Raw genomic sequence first — 22,833 nt, forward strand, 5'->3', positions numbered from 1 at the left:
TGCTAGCTAGTCTCTGTTTCAGCTCTATGCTGGTGGCTGATGGAGGGTCCCTGCTAAGTGTGCACGTCACTGGAGAACTGGAGAGAGGGGCTCTTCACAACTTGTGGGAGCAGATGGAGGTCCTGGGGGCTTGGCAGCAGCGCTGGGTTCGGCTGCGCTGCGCTGGGTTCGGCTGCGCTGCGCTGGGTTCGGCTGCGCTGCGCTGGGTTCGGCTGCGCTGCGCTGGGTTCCACTGCTCCACCATTGACACATGCACCATCTCACCGCTGCCTTTCCTTTCACTCTCCTCTGCCTGCCTGTATGTCTGCAGGCTCTGCTCGTGTGTAACGGTAATGGTGTATTGAGCCCCTGGCGGCAGGGCAGCCATTAGAGCCAGAGGGATGGGGCTGCACACCACTGATCACATACACACAGACACAGGGTCATTGTGGAGGCCATATCCAGGGGTGGAGCCTGAGCTGAGCCGACAAGTTAATACAGCACAGACAGGATATCTCCTCTCCCAACCAGCAACCAGCTCAGCCCACAAACATCAATCCCAGGACCCAGCCACCGACTGCCCGGGAAGTTAGGGAGGGGAGGGCTGCTGGGAGGGCCACTGTTAAATTTGCATCACATATCCATAAGCTGCACACACACGTCGGCCGGGCACACAAAGCCTCCGAGCTAATTACAGAGGCAATTTGGATTCTACAGGACCTGCTCCAGAGCTGGAAACAATAAACCGAACAATCAGACAGCACAGGAAGGAGAGAGAGAGAGAGAGAGGGAGGGAGAGGGAGAGAGAGAGAGAGAGAGAGAGAGAGAGAGAGAGGGAGAGAGAGAGAGAGAGAGAGAGAGAGAGAGAGAGAGAGAGAGAGAGAGAGAGAGAGAGAGAGAGAGAGAGAGAGAGAGAGAGAGAGAGAGAGAGAGAGAGAGAGAGAGAGAGAGAGAGAGAGAGAGAGAGAGAGAGAGAGAGAGAGAGAGAGAGAGAGAGAGAGAGAGAGAGAGAGAGAGAGAGAGAGAGAGAGAGAGAGAGAGAGAGAGAGAGAGAGAGAGAGAGAGGAGAGAGAGAGAGAGAGAGAGAGAGAGAGAGAGAGAGGGAGAGGGAGAGAGAGAGAGAGAGAGAGAGAGAGAGAGAGAGAGAGAGACAGCAGCCGTGTTGTCCAGTAATTTATTACGCCGTAGCCAGGACTCTCCTGTAATTAATATCATCAGTTTGACGTCGTCTCCATAACGATGAAAATTAACGCCTGTAGCTTATAATGACCTAAATTAGCGTGCAACATTCAAATTAGATTTTTGGCAATGCTCCCGATTCGGATCCATTATAATTATATACTTTTTTGTTGTGTTAATTTTAAGGACTGGTGTGAAATGCGAGACAGAGAGGTTACACTTTCAGGGAAAAGAGAGTACACCTGTTCTGGGATCAGGATAAATGTGTGTCTGGACTTTCTAGAGAGAGAGAGAGAGAGAGACAATACACACTCCAGGCAGGTACCATGATATGTGTGGGTGGGTAAAGAATGGTTTCCCCCAGTGAGTTCAGGGAGAGGGAAGGGATCTCACCCCAAACATTTGCCGCAGGTCGGGGTCACGGAAGCGGAAGGGGATGTTGGAGACATGTAACCTCTTGGGCTGCTGCTTCTCCGAGGAGTCCGAGAGCTGCAGCTGGAGCTGCAGGGAGACCTCTGATTGCGTCACGTCATCTGTCTGCCAGAGGGAAACAACAGCAGAAAGACACAAGCAGCTCATTAGATCCTACTACTGTACCTTCGGGTCACATGGTGAGGGGGAAGAGAGACAGAGGGGGACCGGCTAACTAATTTACTTAGCGTCTGCTATTTTTCAATCTGGCGAGAAGCAGACAACGCTAAACAGCTGATGAATTATGGTTTAAAACCTGAGGTCATGCATTACAAATCCGCTTATTAATCTCTTGCACTTAGCTTCTGGAGCCACAAGAAAGAAAGATTGAGGGGTTTGACAGAAAGGCATGGATATAGATCCTAGCGCTTCTGACACATTTAGACTTGAGAAACATTATTGGTGTTGTTTGCACAGAGGCCCAGAGCTCCTACGTTGTCGACTCCATCATTATGCGAATGCAGTGCTGACATTGTGATATAAATGACATGTCTGATGTCTATGACAAATCCCACTTAGTTCTCTCTCAGACAAGAGTGATGAATTCCAATATGGCTGCTGGCTTGTTTACTCAAACCAACCCAGTTTTAGAGGGAGAGGGTTTCACAAGATTTGTTTTCTGTAAAAACCTTCACTGGTCATTAGAACCATTTACCCTCTCCATGGAAGGATCATTAGGGACCAACTCTGTCTGCATAACAACAGATTGCATCATTTAAATGTGTTTACTAAAATTAAAACCCAGACCTTTTGTAGACACTTCTGGCGTTATGAAAAAAACTATGAGAAGTGGGGGAAAATGGAGGGAAAGAAAAAGAGAGAGGAGTGAAATAGGGAGCGATGACTGGTTAGATTGAGAGGGAGTACAAAAGCTGTTTGAATATGATATGTAAACTCCAAGGTCCCCAGGGATGTGCTCCATGAGCAATGGCAAACACTCCATACTACACAGGGCTGGCTAGAGTCACATACACAGACTCCCCGAGTACACACACACACACACACACACACACACACACACACACACACACACACACACACACACACACACACACACACACACACACACACACACACACACACACAGAGAGAGAGAGAGAGAGAGAGAGAGAGAGAGAGAGAGAGAGAGAGAGAGAGAGAGAGAGAGAGAGAGAGAGAGAGAGAGAGAGAGAGAGAGAGAGAGAGAGAGAGAGAGAGAGAGAGGGGGATTTAATGAAGTGAAGGATGATAGTGAAGGACGACAGAGTGAAAAGAGAGAGGAACCTTAGATCGAAAGCAAAAACGGCTGACAGATGTGCACATACAGACAAACACACGTACAGACAAGCACACCCACACACACACGTACACACACACACACACACACCCACACACACACCTCTCTCCACCCTCCAACAACCCACTCCCTGCTGCAAGGCCGTCGGGTGGCTGCAGGCCCCTGGGTGATACATATCCCACCATTTAGGAAATGGGCTAGGGATTTATTCATTATAATTCATCATCACAGTATTATCATTATCATCATGATCGTAATGATGATCGCCTTTATTATTCTCATTATCATAATCACAATCTCCACTGTAATGGCCCTCATTTATTTGCTTTATGGCCCATTCGGAGATGGTGACATACATTGTTAACACTGACAGTTGTTTGATTCAAGGTCCCACTTAGTCTCCCCTCCAGCCATCCAGGTAGGGCACATTGGTGACGGAAGGTCTGAAAGCCCTGTGTTCAGTGATGTTCAGTGATGTTAAGTCATGTTCAGAGGTTATCATGTGGAGAAGGGCACAGGAGCCAGTGCAGGGGTGAGCTGAGCTAGCTAGTTCCAGTATCAGACTGGTAGAGTAGTGTAGGGATGAGCTGGGCTAGCTAGTTCCAGTATCAGACTGGTAGAGTAGTGTAGGGAGGAGCTGGGCTAGCTAGTTCCAGTATCAGACTGGTAGAGTAGTGGAGGGGTGAGCTGGGCTAGCTAGCTCCAGTATCAGACTGGTAGAGTAGTGGAGGGGTGAGCTGGGCTAGCTAGCTCCAGTATCAGACTGGTAGAGTAGTGGGGTGAGCTGGGCTAGCTAGCTCCAGTATCAGACTTGTAGAGTAGTGGAGGAGTGAGCTGGGCTAGCTAGCTCCAGTATCAGACTGGTAGAGTAGTGGAGGGGTGAGCTGGGCTAGCTAGCTCCAGTATCAGACTGGTAGAGTAGTGGAGGAGTGAGCTGGGCTAGCTAGCTCCAGTATCAGACTGGTAGAGTAGTGTAGGGGTGAGCTGGGCTAGCTAGCTCCAGTATCAGACTGGTAGAGTAGTGTAGGGTTGAGCTGGGCTAGCTAGTTCCAGTATCAGACTGGTAGAGTAGTGGAGGTGTGAGCTGGGCTAGCTAGCTCCAGTATCAGACTGGTAGAGTAGTGTAGGGGTGAGCTGGGCTAGCAGTGTGCCATGTTCTCCTGTGTTAGAGTAGCTATGTTGGGTCCCAGGGTGACACACGGCAGACAGATGCCCCACTGCTGTGGAGGGTGACAAGGCACTGGGGACCGCGGGTCAATCTGTTTCATCGGTCACACATGACTCTATCAACCTTTACCGTATGCTACCAGACTGCACAACGACTGACTCCATGTTCTGTCCTCCAGCTTAGCTACTGGCTTCTTATCATGGGGTCCTCTAGCTGTGTTTTAGCAAACCTTCAGATCCATACTGACTAGAGGTAAATACGACTGGGTAGGTAAATACTCATACACCTACAGCTATTTAACCCAGACTCCATCTGTGGATCTCTGTGTTTCTGTCAGTGAGTTTAGTGCCCTTGTCTCTCCATTGCTTCTCCTGAGGGATCATCTGGATCCAGGCTGGTTGGGAGAAGGTGAGATGGTTACAGTGTAAAATAATGACATGTGCATTACCATATGACAGGGGTCTTCAACCTTTTCTTTCCCAGGGAATACCTCCCAGGCAACCGGCAATACCCATCACACATTAGCAAAAACATCTTATCATCCGGTGAATGTTAATGGAAAGGAAAAGTTATCAACATTTTAAAATGAATACATTTGGTAAATATTTTGACCTCCTCACATTATAATTGGAAGAGGAAGTGTGAACTCTTGTGTGTAAACTTGTGTGTATGTACTGACATGTTCTGTATGTGTAACTGATAGATGCACACACACACACACACACACACACACACACACACACACACACACACACACACACACACACACACACACACACACACACACACACACACACACACACACACACACACACACACACACACACACACACACACACACTACATGTTCATGTTTTTACACACACTACATGTTCATGTTTTAACTTCTTATGGCTGGTCGCAGTATTGAGTAGCTTGGATGAATAAGGTGCCCAGAGTAAACTGCCTGCTCCTCAGTCCCAGTTGCTAATATAAGCATATTATTAGTATATTTGGATAGAAACCACTCTGAAGTTTCTAAAACTGTTTGAATGATGTCTGTGAGTATAACAGAACTCATATGGCAGGCAAAAACCTGAGAAAAAAATCCAACTAGGAAGTGGGAAATCTGAGGTTGGTCGATTTTCAACTCAGCCCCTATTGAAGATACAGTGGGATATTGGTCATCTTGCACTTCCTAAGGCTTCCACAAGATGTCAAGCGTCTTTAGAAACTTGTTTGAGGCTTCTACTATGAAGGGGGGCTGAATGAGAGGGGAATGAGTCAGAGGTCTGCCAGCAGTCACGCACTGGTTACGCGTATTCACATGAGAGGTAGCTCCTGTTCCATTTGCTTTTCTGAAGACAAAAGGAATTCTCCGGTTGGAATATTATTGAAGTATTATGTTAAAAACATCCTAAAGATTGATTCTATACATCGTTTGACATATTTCTACGGACTGTGAAGGAACTTTTTGACATTTCGTCTGCAACTAGAGAACGCGATTTGTGAGTTTTGGTTTGTTTACCAAACGTGCTAAAGTAGCCATTTGGACATAAATGATGGACATTATCAAACAAATCAAACATTTATTGTGGATCTGGGATTCCTGGGAGTGCATTCTGATGAAGATCATCAAAGATAAGTGAATATTTCTAATGTTATCTCTAACTTCTGTTGACTGCACAATATGGCGATATCTTTTTGGCTTGTTGGTTCTCTGAGTGCCGTACTCAGATTATTGCATGGTTTGCGTCTTCCGTAAAGCTTTTTTGAAATCTGACACAGCGGTTGCATTAAGGAGAAGTTTATCTATATTTCCATGTATAACACTTGTATTTTCATCAACATTTATAATGAGTATTTCTGTAAATTGACGTGGCTCTCTGAAAAATCACCGGATGTTTTTGAAACTACTGAACATAAAGCGCCAATATATACTGAGATTTTTTCATATAAATATGAACTTTATCAAACAGAACATACATGTATTGTGTAACATGAAGTTCTATGAGTGTCCTCTGATGAAGATCATCAAAGGTTAGTGATTTCTGTGACTCCACTCTTTGGCTGGAAAAATGGCTGTGTTTTTCTGTGATATGGCTCTGACCTAACATAATCGTTTGTGGTGCTTTCGCTGTAAAGCCTATTTGAAATCAGACACTGTGGTGGGATTAACAACAAGATTACCTTTAAAATGGTATAAAATACTTGTATGTTTGAGGAATTTTAATTTCACTGGCTGTTGTCATATCGATCCCGTTAACGGGATCTCAGCCCTAAGAAGTTTTTAAACACACACTACATGTTCATGTTTTTACACACACACACTACATGTTCATGTTTTTATACACACACTACATGTTCATGTTTTTACACACACACTACATGTTCATGTTTTTACACACACACTACATGTTCATGTTTTTACACACACACACTACATGTTCATGTTTTTACACACACACACTACATGTTCATGTTTTTATACACACACTACATGTTCATGTTTTTACACACACACTACATGTTCATGTTTTTACACACACACTACATGTTCATGTTTTTACACACACACTACATGTTCATGTTTTTACACACACACTACATGTTCATGTTTTTACACACACACTACATGTTCATGTTTTTACACACACACTACATGTTCATGTTTTTACACACACACTACATGTTCATGTTTTTACACACACACTACATGTTCATGTTTTTACACACACACTACATGTTCATGTTTTTACACACACACTACATGTTCATGTTTTTACACACACACTACATGTTCATGTTTTTACACACACACTACATGTTCATGTTTTTACACACACACTACATGTTCATGTTTTTACACACACACTACATGTTCATGTTTTTACACACACACTACATGTTCATGTTTTTACACACACACTACATGTTCATGTTTTTACACACACACTACATGTTCATGTTTTTACACACACACTACATGTTCATGTTTTTACACACACACACTACATGTTCATGTTTTTACACACACACTACATGTTCATGTTTTTACACACACACTACATGTTCATGTTTTTACACACACACTACATGTTCATGTTTTTAAATGTATGTAACTTGTAAAGTATTTTGTCTGTAATGTCTTTTAGTTATGTTACCCCAGTAAGACTAGCTGTCGCTGTTAACGTCGGCTAATGGGGATCCTAATAAATCAAATCAATAACTCTAACATAGTCTATCAGTTAGAAAGGTAACTCCAAACTCATTTTCGCTAAGAGCAGCTGTTTAGCGCTAGTTAAACAAAGGTTGGCCATGTGTTGGTAAAAATGAAAGTCCAAGTCAAGAAGGCTTTCCAGCAGCCAGCGGCACATGCCACACTGGTAACCTATTCACAGGTGCTGTTTCAAAGCCTATGTCAGATACTCCAATGAGTGTAATTGGCTCAATATTCAGAGTTGAAGAATAATATTGACATCATTAGAAATATGTTATTCTCATATGTTCTACAGTATGTATATAATACAAAATCCAATCCAATATATATAAAAAATATATTTTTCAACGGACCCCCCGGTTGAATAATCTTGCCATAGGAGACCCCCATTCAGTGGCACTTTACCGACCTGGCAGCTGCTGTCACAGTCATGGCGAGGGAGGGAGGCTGATGCAACCCCAGGCGTGACCCGCCGCCTGCCGCTACTGTCCCCGCCAAGCGTAGCTGTCATCTCGGGCGGCAAGTCACCCACCCTGCTTCCTGTTCATTCATTCCTCTAACAGACTCCCTCGCCGTTATTTGCAAATCGCTTTCAAAGTGCTGTGCTCGGCACATTCCCCCTCCTCTCAGTGGCATTACAAGAACATAATTGAAACTATCTGATTGGAACACCGCCAAGCAGGTAGATTACATCCGATTAAGTTGGGGGGGATACCGAGTCGTCGCTCACAAGAATGATAATGCCTTCCTTTAATGCATCCCCCCCACCTAATCCTCCTTTGTTTGTCTCCTCTTCTCTAAAGAAGCTGTAAACAAATCCCTTCTTCAGTCACCTGAAATAGCAGGGGGTGAGAGAGAGGTAGAGTAGAGCCCCTCCTCCATCCCTCCCCCTGGTCTACTATTCATATAGCAGACCAGGGACGGTAGGGTAGCCTAGTGGTTAGAGCGTTGGACTAGTAACTGAAAAGTTGAAAGTTCAAATCCCCAAGCTGACAAAGAGTTAACTCCCCTGAACAGGCAGTTAACCCACTGTTCCTAGGCTGTCATTGAAAATAATAATTTGTTCTTAACTGACTTGCATGGTTAAATAAAGGTAAAATATAGATAACACAGACATCCACTTTAACTGGGTCATATATACACTCATCATCCAGGCCCTAAGAGTCTGAGAGAGTGTGCTTGAACTGCATATGTATGTATAGACCATGTGTCTGTGTTATCACAAGCTCCCAGAATCCACTTTGGGTAGTCCTCATGCAGTTGACACAGACTTTGAAAGATCTGGAATTGAGTGCAGTCCTAACAACACTGCCTTAATTTGTTATCTGAATAAAAAGAATGATAACTCATGAAATCCAAACCCAACCTTGGACTATTTGAATGGCGCTTGCTAGATAACGAGCTCCGCTTTTTTAAAACAGAAGTTGCTGGCAGACCCTTTCTACAGTCCCATTCTCTCTCTCTCTCTCTCTGAGGATTTTGAGAAAGTTTGACTGCCTCTTTCTATCCTCAAGTCACCCGCTTTCATGTGAGTGTCGTTTGAACATGGGAGTCACACAGCAGGCCCCAGAGGTCTGAGTCTGGACAACAGCACCTCCCTGGAGTAGAGGAGGACTGACTGACTGAAGAGATGAGGAGAGAGAGGAGAGGCAATCCCTCATTAAACACACACTGCCAACCCTCCGCCGGGAATTCACACAGAATCCAAACATTTCATTCTCTTTTCCTTATGACTCTTTTAAAGTCTATAAGTTTTCCGAGACGGCCAGAGTAAAGCACTGAGGAGTGGGAGCCCAGTGAGTGCTGATCTGCTCCCCAATCTGTGTTTCTGCAGGGTGTCCTAATCAAAGTCACCCGCGCCCTTCTGTGGCACCCAAAGCAAACAGGCTGGGTCATTAAAGCAGGGGAGCGCAGCGAGGAGCAGCAGTGGCGGTGGGGGGCACAGCGGTGGGGAGTGCTCCCCTACACCAGCGGCCCCAGGGATTAGCCAGCCACTCTGTTTACAGCCCACTGATCTGATCCCTCTCTCCTCACTGGCAGGGTGAGATGGAGAGAGAGAGGGGTAGAGAGAGAAAGAGAGAGTGGGGAAAAGAAAGGGAGGGAAAGGGAGAGGAAGAAAGATAGTGAGAGAGAGGGAGGGAGGGAGCCGTGAAGGAAAGCAGGGCTGCCTCTCATCTCTCCATGGCCACGTCACTTGGCTTTCTTCACAGCGGGTGGACAGATGAAATGAAATATAAAATGGCGAGAGGAGAAATGAGTGGCGTGGGGGAATGAGAGGCAGCGACACGGCAGGGTTCTGAGCAGGGGAGTGGAACCTCCTGCAAAGTCTCTCCTTACTCACTGAACACAGTGTATCTGTGTAGCTGCCAATAAGAGTCAGCCATGACGACGGAGTCACACACGTCTTCAAATGAAACATGATTTCATCACAGAGTAATGCTACAGTTATACACTTGGCCTTGCTATATCTGTACCTGTAAATCACAGCTGATTTCTCCACCCATTATCCATGGTGCTTCAGTGATTCTATGGTTAGGAAAATGGAGTTGTTAACAATGTTTTTTATGGGTGGCTTGAATCCCTCAGGGGGGGCCGCCTTCACCCCCAGCTGACCTCTCCCAGCAAGTGTTTTCATGTGAGAGGAGGAGAGGAAGAGAGGGAGGAAAGGAAGAAAGGCTGGACTGAAGTCACATTTTCTCCCGCTGGTATTATCAGGAGTTAGAGAGAGGGAGACTTCTGCTAAATCCTCCTCTCTGATCCTCAACTACCTCCAGAAAGGGTGATTCCCAGGTTATGGCATATTTTATATATGAAATATATTATGTATACTTTCACTTAATTTAAACCACATGTCAACGTCTACCTGGTGGGCTCACATCGCTATAGTGTTTGCTCTGTCCTATTGGTCCAAAGTGTAGGCTGCTGAATATGCTGAACTCAACATATTTAACCATGACAAAAACAAGCTATGTAGAATTTTATATATTTAACTACGGAAAGTAGCTGTGCAATATTCGGTATTTGACATATCAAATTATGAAAAAATAACAACACGGTTGAATTCAAGCTGATTTAACTACATGGGAAAATGGTGATGTAATATGCTGAATTCAACATATTTTACTGTGGAGGAATAGCTGCATAGTATGTTGAATTTGAAATGTTCTACTATTGTAAAATAGTAGTCAGTATGGTGAATTTGACATATTCTACTATGGTAAAATAGTAGTCAGTATGGTGAATTTGACATATTCTACTGTGGTAAAATAGCTGTCAGTATGGTGAATTTGACATATTCTACTATGGTAAAATAGCTGTCAGTATGGTGAATTTGACATATTCTACTATGTTAAAATAGCTGTCAGTATGGTGAATTTGACATATTCTACTATGGTAAAATAGCTGTCAGTATGGTGAATTTGACATATTCTACTATGGTAAAATAGCTGTCAGTATGGTGAATTTGACATATTCTACTATGGTAAAATAGCTGTCATTATGGTGAATTTGACATATTCTACTATGGTAAAATAGCAGTCAGTATGGTGAATTTGACATATTCTACTATGGTAAAATAGCTGTCAGTATGGTGAATTTGACATATTCTACTGTGGTATAATATCTGCATAGTATGCTGAATTTGACATATTCTACTATGGTAAAATAGTTGTCAGTATGGTGAATTTGACATATTCTACTATGGTAAAATAGTTGTCAGTATGGTGAATTTGACATATTCTACTATGGTAAAATAGTTGTCAGTATGGTGAATTTGACATATTCTACTATGGTAAAATAGTTGTCAGTATGGTGAATTTGACATATTCTACTATGGTAAAATAGTTGTCAGTATGGTGAATTTGACATATTCTACTATGGTAAAATAGTTGTCAGTATGGTGAATTTGACATATTCTACTGTGGTATAATATCTGCATAGTAAAATAGTTGTACAGTATAGTTGTCAGTATGGTGAATTTGACATATTCTACTATGGTAAAATAGCTGTCAGTATGGTGAATTTGACATATTCTACTATGGTAAAATAGCTGTCAGTATGGTGAATTTGACATATTCTACTATGGTAAAATAGCTGTCAGTATGGTGAATTTGACATATTCTACTGTGGTAAAATAGCTGTCAGTATGGTGAATTTGACATATTCTACTGTGGTATAATATCTGCATAGTATGTTGAATTTGACATATTCTACTGTGGTATAATAGCTGTCAGTATGGTGAATTTGACATATTCTACTATGTTAAAATAGCTGTCAGTATGGTGAATTTGACATATTCTACTATGGTAAAATAGCTGTCAGTATGGTGAATTTGACATATTCTACTATGGTAAAATAGCTGTCAGTATGGTGAATTTGACATATTCTACTATGGTAAAATAGCTGTCAGTATGGTGAATTTGACATATTCTACTATGGTAAAATAGCTGTCAGTATGGTGAATTTGACATATTCTACTATGGTAAAATAGCTGTCAGTATGGTGAATTTGACATATTGTACTATGGTAAAATAGCTGTCAGTATGGTGAATTTGACATATTGTACTATGGTAAAATAGCTGTCAGTATGGTGAATTTGAATTTGTAAAATAGCTGTCAGTATGGTGAATTTGACATATTCTACTATGGTAAAATAGCTGTCAGTATGGTGAATTTGACATATTCTACTATGGTAAAATAGCTGTCAGTATGGTGAATTTGACATATTCTACTATGGTAAAATAGCTGTCAGTATGGTGAATTTGACATATTCTACTATGGTAAAATAGCTGTCAGTATGGTGAATTTGACATATTCTACTATGGTAAAAAATAGTTGAATTTCAGTATTCTACTATGGGTGAGTATTTGACATATTCTACTATGGTAAAATAGCTGTCAGTATGGTGAATTTGACATATTCTACTATGGTAAAATAGCTGTCAGTATGGTGAATTTGACATATTCTACTGTCAGTGGTAAAATAGCTGTCAGTATGGTGAATTTGACATATTCTACAGTATGTTGAATTTGACATATTCTACTATGGTAAAATAGTCAGTATGGTGAATTTGACATATTCTACAGTATGGTGAATTTGACATATTCTACTGTGGTAAAATAGCTGCATAGTATGTTGAATTTGACATATTCTACTATGGTAAAATAGTTGTCAGTATGGTGAATTTGACATATTCTACTATGGTAAAATAGCTGTCAGTATGGTGAATTTGACATATTCTACTATGGTAAAATAGCTGTCAGTATGGTGAATTTGACATATTCTACTGTGGTAAAATAGCTGTCAGTATGGTGAATTTGACATATTCTACTGTGGTATAATATCTGCATAGTATGTTGAATTTGACATATTCTACTATGGTAAAATAGCTGTCAGTATGGTGAATTTGACATATTCTACTATGGTAAAATAGCTGTCAGTATGTTGAATTTGACATATTCTACTATGGTAAAATAGCTGTCAGTATGGTGAATTTGACATATTCTACTATGGTAAAATAGCTGTCGGTATGGTGAATTTGACATATTCTACTATGGTAAAATAGTTGTCAGTATGGTGAATTTGACATATTCTACTATGGTAAAATAGCTGTCAGTATGGTGAATTTGACATATTCTACTATGGTAAAATAGCTGTCAGTATGGTGAATTTGACATATTCTACTGTGGTAAAATAGCTGTCAGTATGGTGAATTTGACATATTCTACTGTGGTATAATATCTGCATAGTATGTTGAATTTGACATATTCTACTATGGTAAAATAGTTGTCAGTATGGTGAATTTGACATATTCTACTATGGTAAAATAGCTGTCAGTATGGTGAATTTGACATATTCTACTGTGGTATAATATCTGCATAGTATGTTGAATTTGACATATTCTACTATGGTAAAATAGTTGTCAGTATGGTGAATTTGACATATTCTACTATGGTAAAATAGTTGTCAGTATGGTGAATTTGACATATTCTACTATGGTAAAATAGCTGTCAGTATGGTGAATTTGACATATTCTACTGTGGTAAAATAGCTGTCAGTATGGTGAATTTGACATATTCTACTGTGGTATAATAGCTGCATAGTATGTTGAATTTGACATATTCTACTATGGTAAAATAGTTGTCAGTATGGTGAATTTGACATATTCTACTATGGTAAAATAGCTGTCAGTATGGTGAATTTGACATATTCTACTATGGTAAAATAGCTGTCAGTATGGTGAATTTGACATATTCTACTATGGTAAAATAGCTGTCAGTATGGTGAATTTGACATATTCTACTATGGTAAAATAGCTGTCAGTATGGTGAATTTGACATATTCTACTGTGGTATAATAGCTGTCAGTATGGTGAATTTGACATATTCTACTATGTTAAAATAGCTGTCAGTATGGTGAATTTGACATATTCTACTATGGTAAAATAGCTGTCAGTATGGTGAATTTGACATATTCTACTATGGTAAAATAGCTGTCAGTATGGTGAATTTGACATATTCTACTATGGTAAAATAGTTGTCAGTATGGTGAATTTGACATATTCTACTATGGTAAAATAGCTGTCAGTATGGTGAATTTGACATATTCTACTATGGTAAAATAGTAGTCAGTATGGTGAATTTGACATATTCTACTATGGTAAAATAGTTGTCAGTATGGTGAATTTGACATATTCTACTATGGTAAAATAGCTGTCAGTATGGTGAATTTGACATATTCTACTATGGTAAAATAGCTGTCAGTATGGTGAATTTGACATATTTTACTATGGTAAAATAGCTGTCAGTATGGTGAATTTGACATATTCTACTATTGTAAAATAGCTGTCAGTATGGTGAATTTGACATATTCTACTATGGTAAAATAGCTGTCAGTATGGTGAATTTGACATATTCTACTATGGTAAAATAGCTGTCAGTATGTTGAATTTGACATATTCTACTATGGTAAAATAGCTGTCAGTATGGTGAATTTGACATATTCTACTATGGTAAAATAGCTGTCGGTATGGTGAATTTGACATATTCTACTATGGTAAAATAGTTGTCAGTATGGTGAATTTGACATATTCTACTATGGTAAAATAGCTGTCAGTATGGTGAATTTGACATATTCTACTGTGGTAAAATAGTTGTCAGTATGGTGAATTTGACATATTCTACTATGGTAAAATAGCTGTCAGTATGGTGAATTTGACATATTCTACTATGGTAAAATAGCTGTCAGTATGGTGAATTTGACATATTCTACTATGGTAAAATAGCTGTCAGTATGGTGAATTTGACATATTCTACTGTGGTAAAATAGTTGTCAGTATGGTGAATTTGACATATTCTACTATGGTAAAATAGCTGTCAGTATGGTGAATTTGACATATTCTACTATGGTAAAATAGCTGTCAGTATGGTGAATTTGACATATTCTACTGTGGTAAAATAGCTGTCAGTATGGTGAATTTGACATATTCTACTATGGTAAAATAGCTGTCAGTATGGTGAATTTGACATATTCTACTATGGTAAAATAGCTGTTTGCTGAATTCCCCATATTTAACTCAGAGTAAGTGTCTGTGGATAATCCTGGCTTAGCGGCTGCTCCTCAGGAGGCAGTGCAATATGTTGAGGGACATTCTCAGAGGTTTATATACATTTACAGCTAATTAGCTAATTTGACCAATTAGGCAGGGCTTTTTGGCTGGCCTAGCCCAGGCCCCTGCAGGCATAGAGTGCAACCTTCCCTCCTCTCCTTTCCACTAACTCCACAACCAAATGGATCAGGGGGAGGGCTTGTCCCCCTTTCACAGAGCCTAAATGATTCATGTGTACAGCATGTTGAATCTCACTGGCGGAAATAAATAAAATCCTTCAGGTTTCCACGTTTTCCAGAGAGCCCGGCTTCTCAAAAATGCACTTTGATTTCGCCACAACGTTTCCAGTTAAGTTCAATCAACTCCAACTCACGCAGAATCAGCTCCACGCTTTGACATCTTCATGTATTTGCTGACATCACAGTCTACTCCTGCACCCTTGTACACTCTGGGTAGTTGTGTATAACGTTAACGATGCCTAACCTAACGAGCCGAGGCACAACCTTATGACTGTCATATGTAATATTCCATCCCTTCCTGCTCCCAAGCCTTTATTAGCAACCCTACTGGTAATGAGGTTCCTTAAACACCTCCGGTCATCGACCTAATTTAAGATAATGCCAGGTGTGTGTTGTGTTGTTGAGCGGTACTGACCGGTACAGTCGTGTTGGCGGTGATGGCGGGCGTGTTGTTGTCGGTGCCCGGCGGCTCACTGTGCGTCTGTGTGGGGGTGTAGAGGGTCATGGCATGCTCGGGCACCCTGTTCTGCCCGGTGTAGTCCTGCGTGGGGAGGGGGTGGGGTGCCGCAAACTCGGCCGGGATGCCATTCTGTGGGGGAGGCGGGTACTGGGCAGTCGTGTACGGCTGGGCCATGGCTTCTGGGGGGTTGGTGGCCTCTTGGTTACCCTATTAAGACAAAGAGGAGAAGACAGTGTTACATTCATTGTTCCACATCACTTGTGATTAAAGTTACATTGTTAGAACAGCGGAGTACGTTGTTAGTAGTACTAAAGAACATCGCAGCATGAAAGCATGCTGGTTTCCCCTGTGCTTTGGAAGTAGCTGGGGAGATGAAGAGTTGTCCTGCAAACTAAGTATCTCAGGGAAATAGCTATCATATCATATTTCACCCCAGATTAGAGGATCCCTTGATCATTATTAATGAACATAGTTTATGGTGTGTAGAGCACAGCTCTCTGGTGGTGGGGCAGGAGCGAGGAGGAAACTCAATTGCACTCATGGCAAAGCGCAAGAGGAAAGATCAATTAATTGATACAATTTTGATTAGAGCCTTTGATTCAAATGACAGGTCGGTTATAGGAGCAGCCGATTCCTTTCTGTGTTCCACTTTTCTGCTTTGAACACCTACTACCTGCATCTTACTTAATATATCTGTCCTGTCCTCACCCCCTCCCTCACTCATATCCCTCTTTCATTCTGTCCTACTCGTCTTGTTCTGTCTCTGTGCTCCTGAGTGACTTAAGTGACGGATGGCTGGTAGAGACGTGGCAGGCGCTTTGCAAACCCTTTCTCTCGTGTGGGCGCTTAAGATGATGAGCTGTTGAATTAATGGACTTTTCTGGCTGGTGCACATTGTTAAGCAAAGCAGTGGTAGGACTAGAGGAGAGCATGTCTTATTTTTCTACCACACTGAGCCCTGCTGGAACAGATACCACACCTCTACATTAAAAACCCAACAACTGTGTTTTAAAAACGGCGAGACAATACCGGCAGAATCCAATAACACATTCCCACCAAATATCCCCAATCAAATTTGAAGATACAGATCACAAGAGCTGAACGCATAACTCCTCCGATAAGAGAAGACAAAGAGGCTTATGGGTAAGGGGAAAAACAATAACAGTAAACAGATAGAGAAGTTTCTGTCTCTTCCAAGCCTTAACTGGCTAGGGACGGAGAGAGGAGAGATAAATGCTTTTTATTCCTTTTTTCTCACTTGTGTGCATTGCTGTTTGGGCTCTATGTTGCAGGCTTCCACAGACAGCCGTAGCTAGTTGGGCTGGAGGAGGAGAGGAGGCCTGTGCTTTAATGAGGGAGGGGAGCCGTGCAGCATAGCGCCCAGCGCTGTAAATGTTTTGGAAACAATGATACACTGACGTGTTGCCAAACAAACCACAGTCCAAACCACTTGGCCAGTTAAGGAAATGCCTCCATTATCTAAATGAAAAAAGAAAGGCCCTTCAGCCTTGAGGAGGATCGACCAGCTTCAAGAGAGGCCACAGTCTCAAGGCCTGGGCCCTCAACACCTCCGTGACCTCACCTACCCTGCCTACCTCCATCTCTCTCCTCTTACCTCCCCTCTCGTTCCCCCCATCTCTTTCTTCCCTCCTTCTTCGTGCTGAAACTTTTTTAATCTCTCCCCCTGTGCTCTACTTTTCATCTCCCTCTAGTCATGGCGTTATATAACCCACTTGCATTGCAGGGCATCCTTATTCAAGTCGACTCTTGATGTCGGCAATTTTAAACTTTTAAGCACCCACTTCAAGGAAGGGGGCTGGTTAGCTACCTAAAAACGGAAGCTTCTCATGGCACAGCAGCAGCTGAGACCTTTCACATAGTTTCCCCATGAACCGGTTTAAGTGGTCTAACATCAACAAATCAGTTAGGAAAGAAAGCTTGAGTCCAGATGATTCTGTTAGACATGGCGAGGGACAGAGCACCAGTGTACTTGTGTCACGCCTATTGTTCTTGGAGCATAAAACAAGGGCATGGGACTGAAATAAAGCCATGTGACACACAACACTGGGTAACAGCCTGGAGCTGGGAGGGAGAGCGAAAGCGCGCGAGAGAGCGAGCGAGCGAGAGAGAGAGAGAGAGAGAGAGAGAGAGAGAGAGAGAGAGAGAGAGAGAGAGAGAGAGAGAGAGAGAGAGAGAGCGACAGAGAGAGCGAGAGCGAGAGAAAAAGAAAGAATGAGAGAGAAAGAAAGAAAGAGAGAGAGAAAGAAAGAAAGAGAGAGAAAGAAAGAGAGAGAGAAAGAAATAAAGAGAGAGAGATGCAGCAACAAAGTGTTGTACTGCATTATACAGCACCACAGCACTGTTTCAAAGGGCAGCAAACCAAAAGCAAGGAGTGGGGATCTATGGGTGTGAGTAGAGAACGGGGCTCATTAGTGAAACACAAAGTAACTCTGGCTCTTGTATGATCTTCCCCTTCTCTCTGATGTATGTGACAAACAAGTTATTCAACTGGAAATGAACTAGAAGAGAAAAAAGGGCCCATGCAAATCAGCAGCGCTGGTCCTGCTGTGACCGCACATCCTTTTAGCTGGTGATAATCCACAGTGCCTGATGAAAACCCCCACACCATATCAACCATAAAGCTCCCAGGCGCAGGTTGCAGTTCCCATCTCTCCCATCTCTCACGGCTCTGACGGAGAGACGTTAAGTTATGGCCGGAGAGAAACTGCTCCTAGTCGTTTGTGTGGTGTTATGAGGCCCCGGGCGGCAGGCAGCGTTCGTCCACCTGCAGGCGTGTTAACGATGGACGAGCAGGTCCCACCGTGGTAATTCAGCACCCCCGCACAAGGCCAGACGGTGGGAGTTAGCTAAACCCCTCCTCCATCGACAGGACCAGGGGGAATACAGGAATCCAGACAGAACGCCCAGTCTGTATCGATCTCCTATCTCTCTCTCGCTCCCGCTATCTCTTACTCCCACATCTCTCTCTCTTCATCTCTCTCCTTTACCCCTCAACCCCTACTACAGAAGAGCACAATAAAAAACACTCTCTTTAATGTTAAGCACTCTCCCAGTGTAAAATTGGATTGAAACCCTTACTTAACGAAATCACTTTTGGTACCAGAGTTTTTGTTTTTACAGTCAGCATTAGGCAGCCCTGTCCAAGGTGCAGGGGGGCGAGGAGGTTGGGCAGGCCAAAATGGCTTGGACTTCCAGACCTGCTCGTCTAGAGAGAAACACAGGGCAATGGACAGGTGGAGAGTGATGCTACTGTAATGCTAATAACTGGTGTTAGCTCTTTTGATGATGGAAGCTCCATTTAATCTCCATGGATACATGGGTAGAGTTCTTGGCCAGTGGCCAACAATCTCTGATCTCTTCAGCAAAGCTGCTGGGGACTTGCTCTCTGAGGTAGGCAAGGCAGAGTTAAGCTGAGCACATACAGTAGCTGGGAAGAACTCATATCAGCAGAGTGGTGCCAGTTCCTGTACTGTGCATGGGAGGTCAGAGGGTAAAGCTAAGGCTAAAGACAGTAAGTGACTAATTGTGTTGCATTGAATCCAGGTGGAAATCACTCAAATGGGAGCCATTGATGGTATCAGCTATGGACGTGTGATGGAGTGAGCAGTGTTATGACTTTTAGACAAACCGATTTAGCCACTCAGACTCATGTGTTTTGTCTTGTTTTTTTAGGGGGTGGATCAGCTTTTATATTGTGCAGAGATTGTTGCTTCCATCAATGTAATTGTCTGCATCATTTCCAGTCCCTCATATATTTGTTGGGTAAATACATACACACACACACACACACACACACACACACACACACACACACACACACACACACACACACACACACACACACACACACACACACACACACAACATAAACATTCATACACACACACACACACACACACACACACACATACATACATACAGTTTAAGTCGGAAGTTTACATACACTTAGGTTGGAGTCATTAAAACTAGTTTTCAACCGTTCCACAAATTTCTTGTTAACAAACTATAGGTTTTGGCAAGTCGGTTAGGACATCTACTTAGTACATGACACAAGTCATTTTTCTAACAATTGTTTACAGACAGATTATTTCACTTATAATTCACTGTATCACAATTCCAGTGGGTCAGAAGTTTACATACTCTAAGTTGACTGTGCCTTTAAACAGCTTGGAAAAGTCCAGAAAATGATGTCATGGCTTTAGAAGCTTCTGATAGGCTAATTGACATCATTTGAGTCAATTGGAGGTGTACCTGTGGATGTATTTCAAGGCCACCCTTCAAACTCAGTGCCTCTTTGCTTCACACCATGGGGAAATCAAAAGAAATCAGCCAAGACCTCAGAAAAAAATGTGTAGATCTCCACAAGTCTGGTTCATCCTTGGGAGCAATTTCCAAAAGCCTGAAGGTACCACGTTCATCTGTACAAACAATAGTACGCAAGTATAAACACGATGGGACCACGCAGCCGCCATACCGCTCAGGAAGGAGACACATTCTGTCTCCTAGAGATGAACGTACTTTGGTATGAAAAGTGCAAATCAATCCCAGAACAACAGCAAAGGAACTTGTGAAGATGCTGGAGAAAGCAGGTTCAAAAGTATCTATATCCACAGTAAAATGAGTCCTATATCAACATAACCTGAAAGGCCGCTCAGCAAGGAAGGAGCCACTGCTCCAAAACTGCCATAAAAAGCCAGACTACGGTTTGCAACTGCACATGGGGACAAAAGATCACACTACTCTGGTCTGATGAAACAAAAATAGAACTGTTTGGCCATAATGACCATCGTCATGATTGGAGGAGAAAGGGGGAGGCTTGCAAGCCGAAGAACACCATCCCAACCGTGAAGCACGGGGGTGGCAGCATCATGTTGTGGAGGTGCTTTGCTGCATGAGAGACTGGTGCACTTCACAAAAGAAATGGCACCATGAGGAAGGACAATTATATGGATATATTGAAGCAACATCTCAAGACATCAGTCAGGAAGTTAAAGCTTGGTCACAAATGGGTCTTCCAAATGGACAATGACCCCAAGCATACTTCCAAAGTTGTGGCAAAATCTCTTAAGGACAACAAAGTCAAGGTATTGGAGTGGCCATCACAAAGCCCTGACCTCAATCCCATAGACAATTTGTGGGCATTGCGGAGAAATCTTGTGCGAGCAAGGAGGCCTACAAACCTGACACAGTTACACCAGCTCTGTCAGGAGGAATGGGTCAAAATTCACCCAACTTATTGTGGGAAGCTTGTGGGAGGCTACCCGAAACGTTTGACACAAGTTAAACAATTATAAGGCAGTGCTACCAAATACTAATGGAGTGTACGTACATTTCTGACCCACTGGGAATGTTGTGAAAGAAATAAAAGCTGAAATAAATCATTCTCTCTACTATTATTCTGACATTTCACATTCTTAAAATAAAGTGGTGATCCTAAAACAGGGCATTTTTACTGGGATTATATGTCAGGAGTTGTGGAAAACTGAGTTTAAATCTATTTGGCTAAGGTGTATGTAAACTTCCGACTTCAACTATACATACATACACATACATAAACATTCATACATACATAAACATTCATACATATACACATATATACATATATATACAGTATATCACAAAAGTGAGTACACCCTCACATTTTTGTAAATATTTGAGTATGTCTTTTCAACACTGAAGAAATTACACTTTGCTACAATGTAAAGTGGTGAGTGTACAGCTTGTATAACAGTGTGAATTTGCTGTCCCCTCAAAATAACTCAACACACAGCCATTAATGTCTAAACCGCTGGCAACAAAAGTGAGTACACCCCTAGGTGAAAATGTCCAAATTGGGCCCAAAGTGTCAATATTTTGTGTGGCCATTATCATTTTCCAGCACTCTCTTAACCCTCTTGGGCATGGAGTTCACCAGAGCTTCACAGGTTGCCACTGGAGTCCTCTTCCACTCCTGACGACATCACAGAGCTGGTGGATGTTAGAGATCTTGCACTCCTCCACCTTCCGTTTGAGGATGCCCCACAGATTATCAATAGGGTTTAGGTCTGGAGACATGCTTGGCCAGTCCATCACCTTTACCCTCAGCTTCTTTAGCAAGGCAGTGGTCGTCTTGGAGGTGTGTTTGGGGTCGTTATCATGTTGGAATACTGCCCTGCGGCCCAGTCTCTGAAGGGAGGGGATCATGCTCTGCTTCAGTATGTCACAGTACATGTTGGCATTCATGGTTCCCTCAATGAACTGTAGCTCCCCAGTGCCGGCAGCACTCATGCAGCCCCAGACCATGACACTCCCACCACCATGCTTGATTGTAGGCAAGACACACTTGTCTTTGTACTCCTCACCTGGTTGCCGCCACACACGCTTGACACCATCTGAACCAAATAAGTTTATCTTGGTCTCATCAGACCACAGGACATGGTTCCAGTAATCCATGTCCTTAGTCTGCTTGTCTACAGCAAACTGTTTGCGGGCTTTCTTGTGCATCATCTTTAGAAGAGGCTTCCTTCTGGGATGACAGCCATGCAGACCAATTTGATGCACTGTACGGCATATGGTCTGAGCACTGACAGGCTGACCCCTCACCCCTTCAACCTCTGCAGCAATGCTGGCAGCACTCATACGTCTATTTCCCAAAGACAGCCTCTGGATATGACGCGGAGCACGTGCACTCAACTTCTTTGGTCGACCATGGCGAGGCCTGTTCTGAGTGGAACCAGTCCAGTTAAACCGCTGTATGGTCTCGGCCACCGTGCTGCAGCTCAGTTTCGGGGTCTTGGCAATCTTCTCATAGCCCCGGCCATCAACAATTCTTTTTTTCAGATCCACAGAGAGTTCTTTGCCATGAGGTGCCATGTTGAACTTCCAGTGACCAGTCAGTATGAGGGAGTGTGAGAGCGATGACACCAAATTTAACACACCTGCTCCCCATTCACACCTGAGACCTTGTAACACTAACGAGTCACATGACACCTGGGAGGGAAAATGGCTAATTGGGCCCAATTTGGACATGTTCACTTAGGGGTGTACTCACTTTTGTTGCCAGCGGTTTAGACATTCATGGCTGTGTGTTGAGTTATTTTGAGGGGACAGCAAATGTACACTGTTATACAAGCTGTACACTCACTACTTTACATTGTAGCAAAGTGTCATTTCTTCAAAGTTGTCACATGAAAAGATATACTCAAATATTTACCAAAATGTGAGGGGTGTACTCACTTTTGTGATATACTGTATAT

At 42.7% G+C, this 22,833-nt stretch overlaps 1 protein-coding gene across 7 annotated transcripts in view; it reads right to left on the reverse strand.

Annotated features, from left to right (window-relative positions):
• LOC118371835 (RNA binding protein fox-1 homolog 3-like) overlaps window positions 1-22,833 on the reverse strand; it is a 498,524-nt gene that overhangs the window by 33,692 nt on the left and 441,999 nt on the right. For all 7 annotated transcript variants that reach the window (XM_052491349.1, XM_052491350.1, XM_052491345.1 and 4 more), the window contains 2 exons: window positions 15,533-15,784; window positions 1,552-1,695 (listed from right to left, as the gene is read on the reverse strand). In XM_052491349.1, the coding sequence (XP_052347309.1) occupies window positions 1,552-1,695; window positions 15,533-15,784 (396 nt within the window). The remainder of the gene's footprint in view (window positions 1-1,551; window positions 1,696-15,532; window positions 15,785-22,833) is intronic.

The sequence above is a fragment of the Oncorhynchus keta genome, chromosome 32 (assembly GCF_023373465.1).
Source record: "Oncorhynchus keta strain PuntledgeMale-10-30-2019 chromosome 32, Oket_V2, whole genome shotgun sequence".
In the NCBI taxonomy this organism is placed as follows: Eukaryota; Metazoa; Chordata; class Actinopteri; order Salmoniformes; family Salmonidae; genus Oncorhynchus; species Oncorhynchus keta.